The sequence below is a fragment of the Tachysurus vachellii genome, chromosome 8 (assembly GCF_030014155.1).
Source record: "Tachysurus vachellii isolate PV-2020 chromosome 8, HZAU_Pvac_v1, whole genome shotgun sequence".
Classification (NCBI taxonomy): Eukaryota; Metazoa; Chordata; class Actinopteri; order Siluriformes; family Bagridae; genus Tachysurus; species Tachysurus vachellii.
Genome location: NC_083467.1, coordinates 19,603,947 through 19,619,835, shown reverse-complemented (window position 1 = coordinate 19,619,835; position 15,889 = coordinate 19,603,947). Strand labels below are relative to the sequence as shown.

Below are 15,889 nucleotides of genomic sequence, written 5' to 3'. Positions count from 1 at the left end.
GTCTCAGTTACCAATTTTTCAGGTGCATAATAAAGAATTATTTTTAAGTAATTATTGTATTGCAATATTGTACATTGTATTTAAGCAGATAAGCTATTTAAGACTGAATAACTTGGCATACTTTGCGGTGAAAGTGGCTCTCCTATTGACTTTGTCCTATCAGTGTGGCTCACATGAAAAAAATAGTAAAGTCCACTGCCCTAAATCAAAGAAATCTACGCTGTTACTTTGAGATATCGTGAAGATGGGTATCGCGATGCTAGTTTGACTCGGTATATCGCGCCAACCTGAGTGTTGGAGAGGCGGAGTCACAGCAGCCCGGCCCGGGATGTGAGAACTGACTGGTGTTGTGCAGAAATAAAAACCCTTCTCTCAACTCAAGCGTGAACTTTTAGCACCATTTCAGCCTTTTTACGCATGGAGACCTGACGAAACACACGCTTTCCGATGCTGACCCGGATCATATCGCTGTGTTATTTATTATTAGGCTTTCAACATTTCTGTGGTTTTATTTCTTCATCATGGAAGCGCGCGCTTTGGGGCGCACTGGCGGTCTAATGTTCCTGGTAGTTTTGTTTCTCATGAAAACAACTGCTGGGGGTTTTGCAAGCAGCCCTTTGGTGACTGAAACTTATTTATCTGCCGACACTGAGGATTCAGATCAGTCTATTGATTTACAAACTTCCTCCAGAGCAGTGATCAGCGAGGGGACAGCGAGGTTTGGTTACTCTTCCACATCAGAAATCTCACATCTCCATCCGAGGTTTTCAAAGAGGGAATCTCACACTGGTAAGAGTCAGAGGCATGATTGTACAGTGCCACAGTGTAGCTGCAGATCTACATCACACATGCTGATAGGAAAATTAGGGAGTGTGTGATATGGGCCTAGATTCAGGGAATTTTCCTGGAAAAGGACATTTAAAAGAAAACACATTTTTACACAACAGTGGCAATAACAAAGCACATTACTACACATTACCTCTACATTAAACCTGTATGCATAGCAGGCCAGGAGCAAATATATATATATATATATATATATATATATATATATATATATATATATATATATATATATATATATACACACACAGTATATATATACACACACACACACACACACACACACTATATATCACAAACACCTTCCAATATGAAACAATCACAACTCATGGTCAGAGTATATTTTAATAAGCAGAATCAATTTAATCAAATACAATATACTAGATATTATTACTATATGCACAATATCTAATTATATAATTTGGCTGTTTTTCCTGAATAAACAATAAAAATTAAATATTTGTATCAAATTAACAGCAATTTTTAACATTGTATTAAGACATCACTTTTCCCCCAGTGCTTACAGTTAAACTGCAGTTAAATCTTAAGTGACCTTATTTATGAGTGTATATTAGGAAATAAACAACGTCCTACAAGAATGTGAATGGCGTAACATTAAATCCATTTATTTTGTATGAGCAGTCAGTCAATCAAGTATTATACGATACAATTCGATTCTATTTTAATATTTGGCCACTTTTATTTGAGAATATATGCTGTTAATTCAGAGTAATAAAGAAATCACTTTCCTAGCTTTTTATGTATTTACACTTTTGATAATAAATGGTGATTGTTGCATGGCTTAATTGAAGTTGTTGCTGGATTCATTGATCCAAATTGTCAAATCATTACACCTCTGGTCGATACATATATCTGCCACCATTATCATTCAAAATAGATTAAAAAACACGAGTCCCTGATTACGAGGGACTCTTGTGCTTGCTTTCAGAACCATGGAACTATGTATTTAAGTGGAGACCTTTCAATGTAAAATTCTTCAATGTAGAATGTAAATCATTTCATTCCAAGATTATTCCAAGATTAAGTATTATTATTTTATTTTCTTAGGAAAATGATCACAAACCAATAATATTATGAGCTACTGTCATGTAACTCCTCACAAGTTGATGTCTGAGAATATATAATAAACTCCTCTGCACTGATCAGGAGATGTCTGAGAATATATAACTGATCAGGATGAACAACATCCTCAGTCCAATATTAGTTTAACATCCAGCTGATTAGAACAAGAGTGGTTTGGTTTAGGATGCAATATTTATTTATGTGGTGTTAAATGAAGAAAGAACTTATTTATAACTGCTTTAAGCAACAGTTTTTTATCCTATCCACATATACAGTGGCAGTCAGAAGCTACAGAGATAATTATCCTATAATTAATATATTGACAGTGTAAGTAGTTATACATACTAACAGCACAAGATTTGATTTCTTGGCCAACTACTGGATGCCTGTGTATCTGGTCTGATGCAATAACTGCTCAGTACAGCAAGTCTTAATTGCTTATGTTCTAATATTTTGCCTCCATTTGCTTTCATTCTGCTCTAGCACAACTTTCATGCGGTATATTATGCTATATTAAGTTATATGAGACATTATTCCATTTCAGCATGACATAATTGGATTAAAGTTTTATGGTCCAGGTTCACACTATAAAATGTGATATGTTTAGTTCAGTTTTTAGTTTATCAGAGGAGAAAAATAAGATGCTGATCATCTTATGCAAACATCCCTGTATTGTTATGCCTATTAATAATTCTCTTAGGCAAGTATTTGAACTGTAGGGTTTAAAATCCCCCTTTTTGTTGATGATACTTTCTGTAATTGTCATCAAGTATTTCATTAATTTCCTGCTTAGATGCTTGATGTGTGTCATCAAGTGTTTGATTAATTTCCTGCTTAGATGCTGTTTCCATATTGTAAAATGTCAAATTCTCTTGGGAAAGACTTTGTGATTGTTGATTACATTGTTATCAGTGTATAAACTTCATGTAGAAAGTGACCTTATTGTATGAAGCACTGCGCTCGGGCAGCGCAAGGAAGGAAACGGCTATTTCCAATGAGTCAGGTCACATCCATTTATAGGGCTCAAGCTTTTGTTAGCTTAAACAGATTTGGCTGCAAATTGTTCTCCACCCAAAATCATTACATCCGCAGTTACTTCTGAAAACATTTTCTATAACAGTTCCTGAGATTCTTAGTGATTGAACAATTTATGCCCTAATTCAGGAGGGCTACATTAACATCTACAGTTCAAAATCATGTTTATATTGCACTGAAAAATTTACTGAAAAAAGTAGGAATCTAAATGTGATGCTTTTAAATTCAATATTTGTCAAATTTTGATACTTAATTAAATGCCCTGTGCAATTTGTTTGTCTTTTTTTTTTCTAGCCACTGATCAGCGTTATTTCACGCAAAATGGATCAGAAATGTCCACTAAGTTGCTGGATTCCGGCACTAACACATTAAGCATCAACACAGTGAGTGAGTGGGAAGATCTTTCTACAATAGCCAACCTCACTAATGTGAGTGCACAAGAGTTCAGGACTGTGAGAGAGCTCACTGTGACTAGGCTGACTGAGCCAGAACACACAGACCAGGATACTTCAGAATCTGGTTCAAGCGCCATCAAGCAGAAGAACACAGACCAGGATATTACAGAATATGGTTCAAGCACCTTCATGCAGAAACACACAGACCAGGATACTCCGGAATCTGGTTTAAGCACCTTCAAGCAGAAGAACACAGAGCAGGATACTACAGAATCTGGTTTAAGCACCTTTAAGCAGAAACACACAGAGCAGGATACTCCAGAATCTGGTTTAAGCACCTTTAAGCAGAAACACACAGACCAGGTTACTACAGAATCTGGTTCAAGCACCTTCATGTGGAAACACACAGACAAGGATACTCCAGAATCTGGTTTAAGCACCATTAAGCAGAAACACACAGACCAGGATACTCCAGAATCTGGTTTAAGCACCATTAAGCAGAAACACACAGACCAGGATACTCCAGAATCTGGTTTAAGCACCTTTAAGCAGAAACACACAGAGCAGGATACTACAGAATCTGGTTTAAGCACCTTTAAGCAGAAACACACAGAGCAGGATACTACAGAATCTGGTTTAAGCACCTTTAAGCAGAAACACACAGAGCAGGATACTTCAGAATCTGGTTTAAGCACCATTAAGCAGAAACACACAGACCAGGATACTCCAGAATCTGGTTTAAGCACCTTTAAGCAGAAACACACAGAGCAGGATACTACAGAATCTGGTTTAAGCACCATTAAGCAGAAACACACAGACCAGGATACTCCAGAATCTGGTTTAAGCACCATTAAGCAGAAACACACAGAGCAGGATACTTCAGAATCTGGTTTAAGCACCATTAAGCAGAAACACACAGACCAGGATACTCCAGAATCTGGTTTAAGCACCATTAAGCAGAAACACACAGAGCAGGATACTCCAGAATCTGGTTTAAGCACCTTTAAGCAGAAACACACAGACCAGGTTACTACAGAATCTGGTTCAAGCACCTTCATGTGGAAACACACAGACCAGGATACTCCAGAATCTGGTTTAAGCACCATTAAGCAGAAACACACAGACCAGGATACTCCAGAATCTGGTTTAAGCACCATTAAGCAGAAACACACAGACCAGGATACTCCAGAATCTGGTTTAAGCACCATTAAGCAGAAACACACAGACCAGGATACTCCAGAATCTGGTTTAAGCACCTTTAAGCAGAAACACACAGAGCAGGATACTACAGAATCTGGTTTAAGCACCTTTAAGCAGAAACACACAGAGCAGGATACTTCAGAATCTGGTTTAAGCACCATTAAGCAGAAACACACAGACCAGGTTACTACAGAACCTGGTTCAAGCACCTTCATGTGGAAACACACAGACCAGGATACTCCAGAATCTGGTTTAAGCACCTTCAAGCAGAAACACACAGACCAGGATACTACAGAATCTGGTTTAAGCACCTTCAAGCAGAAACACACAGACCAGGATACTACAGAATCTGGTTCAAGCACCTTCATGTGGAAACACACAGACCAGGATACTCCAGAATCTGATTTAAGCACCATTAAGCAGAAACACACAGACCAGGATACTCCAGAATCTGGTTTAAGCACCATTAAGCAGAAACACACAGACCAGGTTACTACAGAATCTGGTTCAAGCACCTTCATGTGGAAACACACAGACCAGGATACTCCAGAATCTGGTTTAAGCACCATTAAGCAGAAACACACAGACCAGGATACTCCAGAATCTGGTTTAAGCACCATTAAGCAGAAACACACAGACCAGGATACTCCAGAATCTGGTTTAAGCACCTTTAAGCAGAAACACACAGAGCAGGATACTACAGAATCTGGTTTAAGCACCTTTAAGCAGAAACACACAGAGCAGGATACTTCAGAATCTGGTTTAAGCACCATTAAGCAGAAACACACAGACCAGGTTACTACAGAACCTGGTTCAAGCACCTTCATGTGGAAACACACAGACCAGGATACTCCAGAATCTGATTTAAGCACCTTTAAGCAGAAACACACAGACCAGGATACTCCAGAATCTAGTTCAAACACAGACCAGGAGACAACAGAATTTAGTTCAAATACATTCAAGCAGAAGCACACAGACCATGATACTACAGAATCTGGTTTAAGCACCTTCAAGCAGAAACACACAGACCAGGAGACTACAGAATTTGGTTCAAATACCTTCAAACAGAAACACACAGACCAGGAGACTACAGAATTAGGTTCAAACACTGATAGCACCTACATATCCACCACACTTAACCGTGCTGGAGAGCGCACTCTGCTGTCCATCACATTTAACAGCACCACTCCTTATGAGGAGGACACCAGCTCCTCAGAGACAGCCCAGAATGTTGTCACTGGGCAGATGGAGAATACAGGGGTTACTCAGCATATGGAGCACACCGAGAATACTGAGTCTGTCCATAGTGAGACAACACGAGAGGATGTCCCTACAAATTCCACCCAAAAGGAAGTCTTTGAGACCGAGGTCGCTCATGGGTCCCAGATTACAGAGTCTCACACAGGACAGCCCACTGTTACAGGATCAGATTTTGAGTCGAAGCCAAAGACTAGCAACCCCAGCTCCACTCCACCTTTTACAGTTATCAACAGCTCTGAGACTGAAATGGACACCACAGCCAATTCTTCCACAAACCAGAACTTCTATACATACAGCAGTTCACCTTCATCCTTAATCTCTGCATCTATCCTACCAGATGATGCTCATACCAATGTGTCTCAACAGGATGGTGAGACCACAGAGACTTCTACAGGACCTGTGAATACCAGTACAGGTAAGAAACCAGATGAGCCCAAGACGTTTATGGAAGGAACTGCTATTCCTGGCCTGACTACTGCACTGTCCACACTCTGGGAAATGACTACAAGTGTGCATGAGTCCCAGTCCACCCAGCAGAACTTCTTCTCCCCAACCGATAGTCCTCCAGACCCCACAGAGTTCCTGAGCACAGCTACAGGACCTTTGACCCACAAGACACCACTTACAGAGGAGAACACGCATAAGGCTAGCACTGTCCCTGATGCTAGCACCATACTAAATAGCAAAGGCACCACAGCACCACTTACAACACATCAATTTCAAGCCAGCACCACTGGCGATGTTCACAGTACACCACACAGTACCCTCTCTGCCACAGAGCCCACTAAGGGGACCACGGCTACCACAGAACAGCACAACCACACCACTGGCATAGCCACGTCCTCTATGTCTGGCAGTGCATCTCAATCAGGAGCTGGTGCCACTGATGTGAGCACATTGCACATTGAGACCAGCACTGCTACACCAGGGAGTACACCAACCCACAGCCAACACACGACTGCATCCTATAATAAGAGCACTCCCACCACTCCCACCATGGTAATAACCACAGGAAAGCACATTAAAACTGAAGCCACAACCACACAGATGCCTGTGAAGTTTAGCCTGACTCCTGGTATGTTTTCTCAAACTACTCAGTATAACTTTTTGTATTTCAATAAAATGCATGCTATGTGCATAAAACTATAGAGCCCTGTAAAAAAATCAAAAATAAATAATTGAAAATATATTGTTACAAATGGTTTAATAGGTTTCACCTTATACTCACTTGAGATGAGCAAGTTAGTATGAACTTGTGTTTTATACTCTTTACTGTGCTTTCTTTCCAGATCACATATGTAGGTCTCAAATCTGTGCAAATGGAGGCAAATGTGTGTTGACTTCAGATGGCTACAGGTGCGAGTGTCTGCCTGCCTGGAGAGGAGAAAACTGCACTGAGGGTGAGAAACACAGACACGGATAAATGTATTTCCACTGTGCTGGAATAGTCCACATGGGGGTTGCATAGTAGTGTTTGTAATTAAACAACGTCCAAGGTATTCACTTAAACTCAGAAACCCCTATGGTGTACCCGAAACTGGGGAGAAAACGGGGAGAAAATGCGGAGGAGCAACCAGAACTTAGACTTCCATTATAATTGAGATTTTTAAGCATACAGATTTTCTTTCTGCAAAAAGTTTAAAAATTCAGCTAACATATACACTGATGTGGCAGATGGCGATTAATGTCGTTAATTGCTTACATAGTCCTTTAATCTGTAATTGTTATAATCAAGGAAAAATTGTCAATTGTCAGTCTCTGTGTGAAGATATAGAGAAATATATGATCATTTTTATCTATCTGTGCACTTAATTTATGTAAAAATAGTTGTAGTATGTTCATTACATGGCTCGTGTGTTGAAGTTGAAATGTAAACAGGCCATGTGTTTACTTGAGATGAAAAGGGCCTGATTGATGGCACATGTTATGTTCTTATATTGTTCTGCAGATGTAGATGAGTGTGTGAGCAGCCCATGCCCTCAAGACTCTTTGTGTGTAAACACCAGGGGCTCATTCAGCTGTGACTGTGCTCTGGGTTATGACTTGCAAGATGGACGAAGCTGTACACAAAGTAAGTGGTTAAACTTAGAGAAAGCAGGCAGAATAGAGCCTCTAACAGTAACATACACTTGTACAGTAACTGGTTGCACTCAAAACAGTTCAGATGCAGTTTTCAGAATCAGTGGTTAGGGGTTCACGTGATATAATGACTATGATTTCCTGCAAGTGTTTTGCATGAGTGTTTATTTTTTGTGTAATTCTGCCCCACAGCAAAGACATTTTTGGGGATTTTCAGTATGAACATTTCTCTGCATGACTCGCATAGAGAGATCTTACAATTGGTACGTACAGAGAACAAACCTGTGAAAACACACTGTCTAATATTCACACACTACATTCATACATTTATTATGCATTTTCACAGCATAATAAATGCATAATCTCAGCATGTAGAATGCCTTGGTGTGATCACAGACCACTTTTGCTAAAATAAATAAATAAATAAATAAATAATAAAAATAAGTTAATTGGCAAAATAAATAACTATTTCAAATCTCAAGCGATGAGTTTAATTAATTTAGCTGTATTTATATATATATTATTTATTTATTTGTTTGTTTGTTTGTTTTTATTTTATTTATTTATTTTTAATTTAAAAACCTTTTTTTCTAGATTTTTATACACACACACATACACATATACATACATATATATATATATATATATATATATATATATATATATATATATATATATATATATATATATATATATATATCTCAGTATTTCTTAAAGAAATGCCTGGATATAATTAGGAACACATTATATTTTTACCAATTTGGCTGTTAAAGTAATTCAAAATTATTTTACATTGTTTCATATGCTACATGGTGATGTTTGTGACATTTTGTATAATATTATCACGTTTATACAATGCATTTTAATTGACCATGGAAAAGAACTGCCATATATTCATGCTGTTTTTTTATTACTAGTTGAATGCCTCACTCTCCAACCTGCGTGGTTATAGACGTTCAACTTTGCGGTAAGTTTACATTTAAAATAATGCTATTATATTAAATACACTATTATACAGATGGCATATTATGTAGACAATGACTTATGACATATGACCAACACACCATATATGCTTTTTGAACACCTCATTCCAGATTTGGTCATCCTTTGCTATTCTAATTACCTCCACTTTTCTTAGATGGCTTTCTGTTAGATTAAGGAGAGCGGCTGTGGTGATTTGCTCATTCAGCTACAAGGTTATTAGTGAGGTCAGGCACTGATGTTGGGTGAGGAGGTCTGAGGTTTAGTCAACATTCCAGTTTATCCCAAAGGTGTGTCAAACCGTATCTTCATGGAGCTAGCATTGTGTGCAGGGGCATCATCATGCTGGAACATTTTTGGAGCCTTTGTTCCTGTGAAGGAAAATTGTAACGCTACATCATACAAAGACATTTTATATAATTGTGTGCTTTCAACTTTGTGGCAATGGTTTGGGAAAGAACCACATATGAGTGTGATGGTTAGGTGTCCACATACTTTTGGCCACGTGAGAGATTGACATAGACTTTATACTATTTCAGTCACAGTTTTGCTAGCTTACACAAAGTGTGACATTGTATTATAGCAGTTGTAGTTTTATTTCTAAGTAAGACATGACTTTATTGTTTTGTGTGCAGGCATTTGGATGGGTTGCACATCTTGGCTGTGAACATGTTCACTATGTCTGCCAATGTGACCAGCATTGACATTTTCGACAGGATCCAGATGTCTCTCAGAAACTGCAACAAACCACAGTCCCACTGCTCTTTAAAGCATCAACATCAGCTCACTTATCAAGGTACAGTTGCCCTGTAATCAACAGTCACGGTTGCATTTGTTTTGCTTTGGGTTTGCCCACTGCAAATATACTCAGATTTTTTTAGATTGTATTACACAGTATTGACTGAGCAGTAAAAATATTAAGGATAAATTTGGATCTTGACTCTTATGCTCCTCTACACTTCCAGTGGAGAGTCTGTGCTCAGCCCAGAAGAATAGATGTGACACTCAGTATGCTGTATGCAATGATAGTGATGGAACCCCATACTGTCAGTGCCATGAAGGATACTTTAAAAAAAGCCCAGAGGACAGCACATGTAGAGGTAGGAGCCATAGGCTTGTTTGGAAACCGCTTAGGCAAGCATGTGATTCCTTATTCCCAACAGCACTTCAAATATTTCACATAATTTTTATTTTCTTGATATTTTCCTCATTTCAGATTGTGGTGATGGCTTTCAACTTGTTAATGGAACTTGCATGGAGTAAGTATTTTAGATTCAATCAGAGCCTATTATGCCTATTATGGTATCTTACGTATGTAACCTAGTGAACCAGCATTAATGTATCCAACGATAGAGGTTTAAGCACTTCTGTACGTCGCTCTGGATAAGGGCGTCTGCTGTAAATGCTGTAAATGTAAATTATGCTTTTAAAATTCAGGTTTTATTTGATTTACTTTAAAACTTTACATAGATTTAAATTATTTGATCGTGATACGTACAATAATATTATTGTTCTGTTATTTAGTTCTGAAAACTGCAGAAGCTGAAAGATGTAAAGTTATAGCCTTTAAGTCAGGTTAGTCCAAAAAGTGAAAGGGAAAAAACGTTATATATAAAGAGTCTTTTCTGACAGCAGTGTGGGACTTCCTGTGAGGAAGTCAAACTTAACCATCAAGGTTTTAAATAACTTCAGGCAATTTAGGCATGTTTCACTATATGAATATGTAATCTATATACATAAGAAACAGAAGAGGGTGTCTCTTTGGGAAATACTACATACAGTGTTACCATAAGTAACGTTATGGTTCATCTCTAACATTAAACCACTAGGAGGTATAGTGAATTACTCATTTCATATTATTTCAGTGGTACCTGTTAACAGGTGGGGTATATTGTGCCACAAATGAACAGTCAGTTCTCAAAGTTGATGTATGTGATGCAGGCAGGATGGGCAAGTGTAAGGGTCTGAGTGACAGGTCTGGCACTTCGAGGCCTGGACTCCACAAGACCTTTGAAGGTGTGCTGTACCAGCATACTGTTAACAGGAGATCTATAACAGGAGTTCAATAAGTTGTGAAGTTTGGCTTTCATGGATCAGATTTGTTCACCCTCAAGGGGTATACTTGATCTGTAAATAACATTCACATAAATAACAGGATCCAAGGTTTCCCAGCTAAACATTGCCCAGAGCATAAGACTGTTGCCACCGACTTGCCTTCTTCCCAAAGTGCATCCTGGTGCTTTCTTTTTTTTAGGAAATTGATGCACATGCACTTGGCTATCCACAAGCAGTAATGATTCATCAAAATGATTCATCAGATCTCAGGCCACCTTCGCCTGGTTCATTGCTCATTGTAGGACCTTTTGGTGGTGGATAGGTCAGCATGGGCACTCTGACTGCGCAGTCCCATTGCATCAATTGGGCTAACATTTGCTCATTATGCGCATCAGTGAGCATTGGGCCCCAATGATCCTTTCACCAGTTTACCAGTTGTCCTTCCTTGACCAAGTTTGGAGGGTTTACTTGCTCACTTTCTGTTCACTTTCTGTTCACTTGCTGCCTAAAATATCCCACTCCTTGATAGGTGCTGTTATTCTCAGATAATCAGTGATGACCTGTCAGTTGTTTTAATTTTATGGCTGATCATTGTATATAATATTGGTGTACCAACATTTACATGAATTGTGCAAATCTGTAACATGTAATATTTGATTTTGATGCATGTGTCTTTCAGATGTCCATTTGGATTTGGGGGATTCAACTGCAATAATTGTTAGTATCTTTTTATATTTACCTAGGTCTATCAATATATCAGATATTCCTTATGTCATTCAGTATTAATATCTTGTATACTGTGGCTATTTTTTTGGAAATGTGATTCTCAATCACTTTAAATGATATTTTTAACAGAAGCTTATTGAGCATAAATAAGCTAAATCTGTAGAACATTTAAAACTCAAGAAACACAAAGTATGATATTTAGACATTAACTGTTCCTTTTATCCAAATCTCTTGCTAAACCTTTAATTCTTTGGTACAGTTTATGGGCTGATAGCAAAGGTAGTTTCTCCTGCTGCTGGGGGTTTGTTGCTAATCGTCTTCATTGCTCTCATCGTAACCTGCTGCAGGTATGTATGATCCATTATTAAATAAGTATTAAGGTATACTACTAAAACATACCATATACTGCTGTAAAAGGTATAGAATGTAGCTTATACTGTGTTTATATATTTTTCTGTCTTTTGTTAATAATTTATAATTTAGGAATAATTACCTTTACAAATTATTTTCTTTTACAGGAAGGACAAGAATGACATTAACAAAATCATCTTCAAAAGTGGGGATCTTCAAATGTCTCCATATGGTGACTTTCCCAAAAGTAGTCGTGTATCAATGGAGTGGGGCAGGGAGACCATTGAGATGCAAGAAAATGGCAGTACCAAGAATCTCTTGCAAATGACTGATATCTATTACTCTGTGAGTAATCACAATAACAGTTAGGATCTTTGTCATATTGTACAGGCTTCTTTGGAGTATAGAAATGGTTTTTAAGTGCATTTAGGTTGCATCCCATAAATGACATTTTATGTATTTATTTTTTCAGCCAGCTTTACGAAATGCTGATCTGTATAGGAATGGGCTTTATCCATTCTCAGGCCTGCCTGGTTCACGCCACTCCTGCATTTACCCAGCTCAGTGGAACCCATCATTCATCAGTGACGACTCACGGCGAAGGGATTATTTTTGACCCTACAATGCCTTGGACTGAATCATCAGTGCTCTCATAAAGAATGTAGCAAAGTCTCCAAAGCAAGATGGAGCTGACCATAGACAGGGAAAACATTGACCACTAAGTAGCCTATGAATGTGAAAATGATCTGACAGGAAAGAAATCAAAATCATTTCATCCGCTTCTTAGAACTGTGAAGGGGAATTGTGCTCAGTATAAATGCTGTTAGCAAATTCATTGTTACACAGATGTTTGAAATGGAATAAGCCATAGACGTAACACATTAAAAGTAAGGCCAATGATACAACTGCTAGGGTAGTGTAAATGTGTGCATATGTCTGTACAAGCTTATTGTATTTAAGCCTGAGAAGTTTGTAGGAGATTTGTTTAAAAGCTGGCCAACTGTACAATTTATATATTGCTGTAGACCTTTTAATGGGTAGTTGTAGCAAGAAAAAGTAGGTCCTTATTTTAAGATTCACTTAAGGATGTGCAGTAAACTAGAATGCACTTGGTGCTATTTCTTTCAAAATGTAGGTGATGGCCCTATACCCATGATATCACATTGAACATTGCAACATTCTTATTTATTCAATTAACTTAATGTCATCATAAATCATAAATATGCATTTCAGTTACATATAATTTACATCATGATCTATGGAACAACCTGTGTGTGCGTGTGTGTGTTTGTTTCGGGTGTCCGTGCGTGTGTGTGCGTGTTTGTGCGTGTGTGTTTGGGTGTGCGTGCGTGCCAAATATCTGCTATTTGAATACTTGTGATTATAAGGTGTATTATATTTTTGTCAATAACTTGCATTTTTAAAGACTGAAGTATTCTGTGTCTACCAGTATTTTCTTTTCTCCTTTGTGGATGTTCACTTAAATCTGGCGTTTTAGTCAGACATATTTAAATAAAGCAGCAATAAAGATGAATGCCTTTTTTGTATGTTTTTGGGACATTTAGATAGATTTGTGACATTTCCAAACAGATGTGGTTTTTATGCTCAGGATCGGCATGTTTCATGATAAAAAAGTAGCTTTACTTGGAGCACAGGAATGAAGTGAACTTTCACTCCACTAAAAGACAAATGATGAAAAACAATGCTTAATTGACTCAATATTTAAATAATAGAATCAAAATGACAAACATTAAGCAAATTATATGAGGTATAAACAGGTCTCATTTCCTCGCCTTTATAAAGGTCAGCTACTTTTTATTCTTGACATAATGTCTAAAAAAGCCATGTTTATTTTAAAGGAATTTATGACACAAGTTTAAATATAGTATATGTTAACTATTTACAAAACAAATTTAACACAATGGTCTTATACAGTAAATCTTAAACCAAAAACACATTCTCTGTCAGGGAAAAGCACATCACCATTCTACATCACATTCTACATCACAATGGCTGCTGTACCATTTCATTCATAATTGTTCCTGCTGTTTAAATCACACACAAATGCAAGGCATTTCAGATTCGATGATTTCACTGCAGTAGTTAACATTAACAAATGATAAACTTCAGCAGATTCAGCAGTTGTCATTTACCTCCATTTAAATGATGTCTAATTCCACATGTTCCTGGAAGCAGTCACTGTTTATCCAACTATGCCACAACATGTTATGAAGGGAATGATCAGCAGAGGGCGATACTGAAGTTTCTTATATAGCTGTTACACAACTTCTTTGAGCACACGGGTGAATGACACCAACTATTTTAGAAGGGAGTTGCATTGATTGCAAAATTACAGATATGTTTATGGCTTATGTGGATGTGTGTGCATCAAAGTTTACTACACCTTGATACACACTGTATGACAAATAAATGGGAACCTGTGAATTCTAATTGATGTCCCCACATTAATCATGGGCCATTTTTAACCCAGTTATCAAGAGTGGATACGGATGATTGTTGTAGGCTGTGAATTTAGGGATAGTGATTACATATTCGGCATCGTGCATGAATAGATTAAAGTGAGATGGACTTTCTATCAGCAGTCTATTAAGAGTAAGAAGAATGTTGATAGACCAATGTAGAGAACTAAAGAAAGAGGGCCTTGCATTAAACACCTCAGGTACGAGAAAATATCATGATGGAATAGCTCCAAGATGGCTTGCCAGACATTTAATTCAATGTAATTCATTTTTTGTGCAATAATGCTTTTAACATAGTACAAAAAGTTCAAGATTAATATTAGACTTTAAATTTAAATGTATTTGTAGTTATCCCTAATGATCAAGCCTTAGGAAACTGTGGCATGGGAAATCTCCCTTAGATGGAAAAGGAAGAAACCTTGAGAGGAACCAGACCCAAACGGGGACCCATCCTTATTTGAGTGACACTGGAGACAGAACATACAGTATTTTTGGGGCGAATTTCCTCCCACAAGATGCTATAGAAAGATTTAAATACCAGATTTTTACTGGATCACATGAAGATTGAAGGAGTGCTGTGTCAGGAAGGGCTTGTGCACTTAAAACATGTGGAAAAATCAAACCTGTGGATTGTATGATCAGCTGTGGTGACCCTGAATAACTGATGCCATGGTGATTCCATTGGATTCCACAAATTTGCAATGACAGTGTGTACACTGGTTCCCAAGTTAGAGTGGTTAGGTGATGAAAGCCACATTGAACTTCACTGTGGGCCACATATAGCTAGGTTAGCATACCAGTTACCATATGACTTTTGAGCAGACTTAAGGTGATATCCCTTCCCTCTTAAGACAGGAGTACTATTATGTTTAGACTTTCACAGAGTGGCTGGAATATGAATTCCGGATTCAAACAAATACTGAAAAATTCGATAAAGTCCAATATAGTAACTGCTTCTGTACATGTGGCTAAAACTACTCAAACCTTTTAATTCAGGTATCAAGTATAAACTTTATTTCACAAGCTGTAAACATTTTACGTTACATAAACACTAATATATGCAGGTTTGTGCAGATGCACAGTTTAACTGGATACAATTTGTCTGGATACAATTTGTAAATTATCTGTTTTTTTGAAAATATTTATAAAGGATTTTTGTTTCAATATGATTTTGGGAGCCTTCTTCTATCTTCTAGCTCCACTGTCTAGTATAAATCCTTTACAAATGATTGAAGGATATTACAGCAACTAAGATGGAATAATATGTGTGTGATTGGTTAGATGTCCACATACATTATACTCCCTAGTCATTTTAAATTGACTATACAACAATAAAGCTGTTGCCCGGTTGTTTTTGGATATTCCTTTACATTACCTCCATGTCATGGGAAAAAGAAAGCA

At 37.6% G+C, this 15,889-nt stretch overlaps 1 protein-coding gene across 4 annotated transcripts; it reads left to right on the top strand.

The window, feature by feature from the left end:
- The first annotated feature begins 313 nt into the window (after positions 1-313).
- Positions 314-13,542, top strand: heg1 (heart development protein with EGF-like domains 1). 4 transcript variants are annotated; one of them, XM_060876792.1, is made up of 15 exons: positions 315-789; positions 3,256-5,524; positions 5,576-5,604; positions 5,656-6,891; positions 7,106-7,216; positions 7,765-7,887; positions 8,088-8,158; positions 8,813-8,862; positions 9,512-9,672; positions 9,842-9,976; positions 10,093-10,135; positions 11,611-11,648; positions 11,917-12,004; positions 12,176-12,353; positions 12,481-13,542. In XM_060876792.1, the coding sequence occupies exons 1-15, from the start codon at positions 522-524 to the stop codon at positions 12,622-12,624; spliced, it is 4,944 nt and encodes a 1,647-aa protein (XP_060732775.1). In that variant the 5' UTR covers positions 315-521; the 3' UTR covers positions 12,625-13,542. The 4 variants fall into 4 exon arrangements, with proteins under 4 accessions (XP_060732774.1, XP_060732775.1, XP_060732773.1 ...); XM_060876791.1 differs by having other exon boundaries at positions 314-789; positions 3,256-5,604; XM_060876790.1 differs by having other exon boundaries at positions 5,576-6,891.
- Positions 13,543-15,889: the final 2,347 nt, after the last annotated feature.

Coding starts and splice junctions, on each gene's coding strand:
- heg1 (XM_060876789.1), top strand. CDS start 522: ATGGAAGCGCGCGCTTTGGGGCGCACTGGCGGTCTAATGTTCCTGGTA. Junction 6,892..7,105: donor GAAGTTTAGCCTGACTCCTG/GTATGTTTTCTC, acceptor CTTTCTTTCCAG/ATCACATATGTAGGTCTCAA. Junction 11,649..11,916: donor GGGATTCAACTGCAATAATT/GTTAGTATCTTT, acceptor TCTTTGGTACAG/TTTATGGGCTGATAGCAAAG.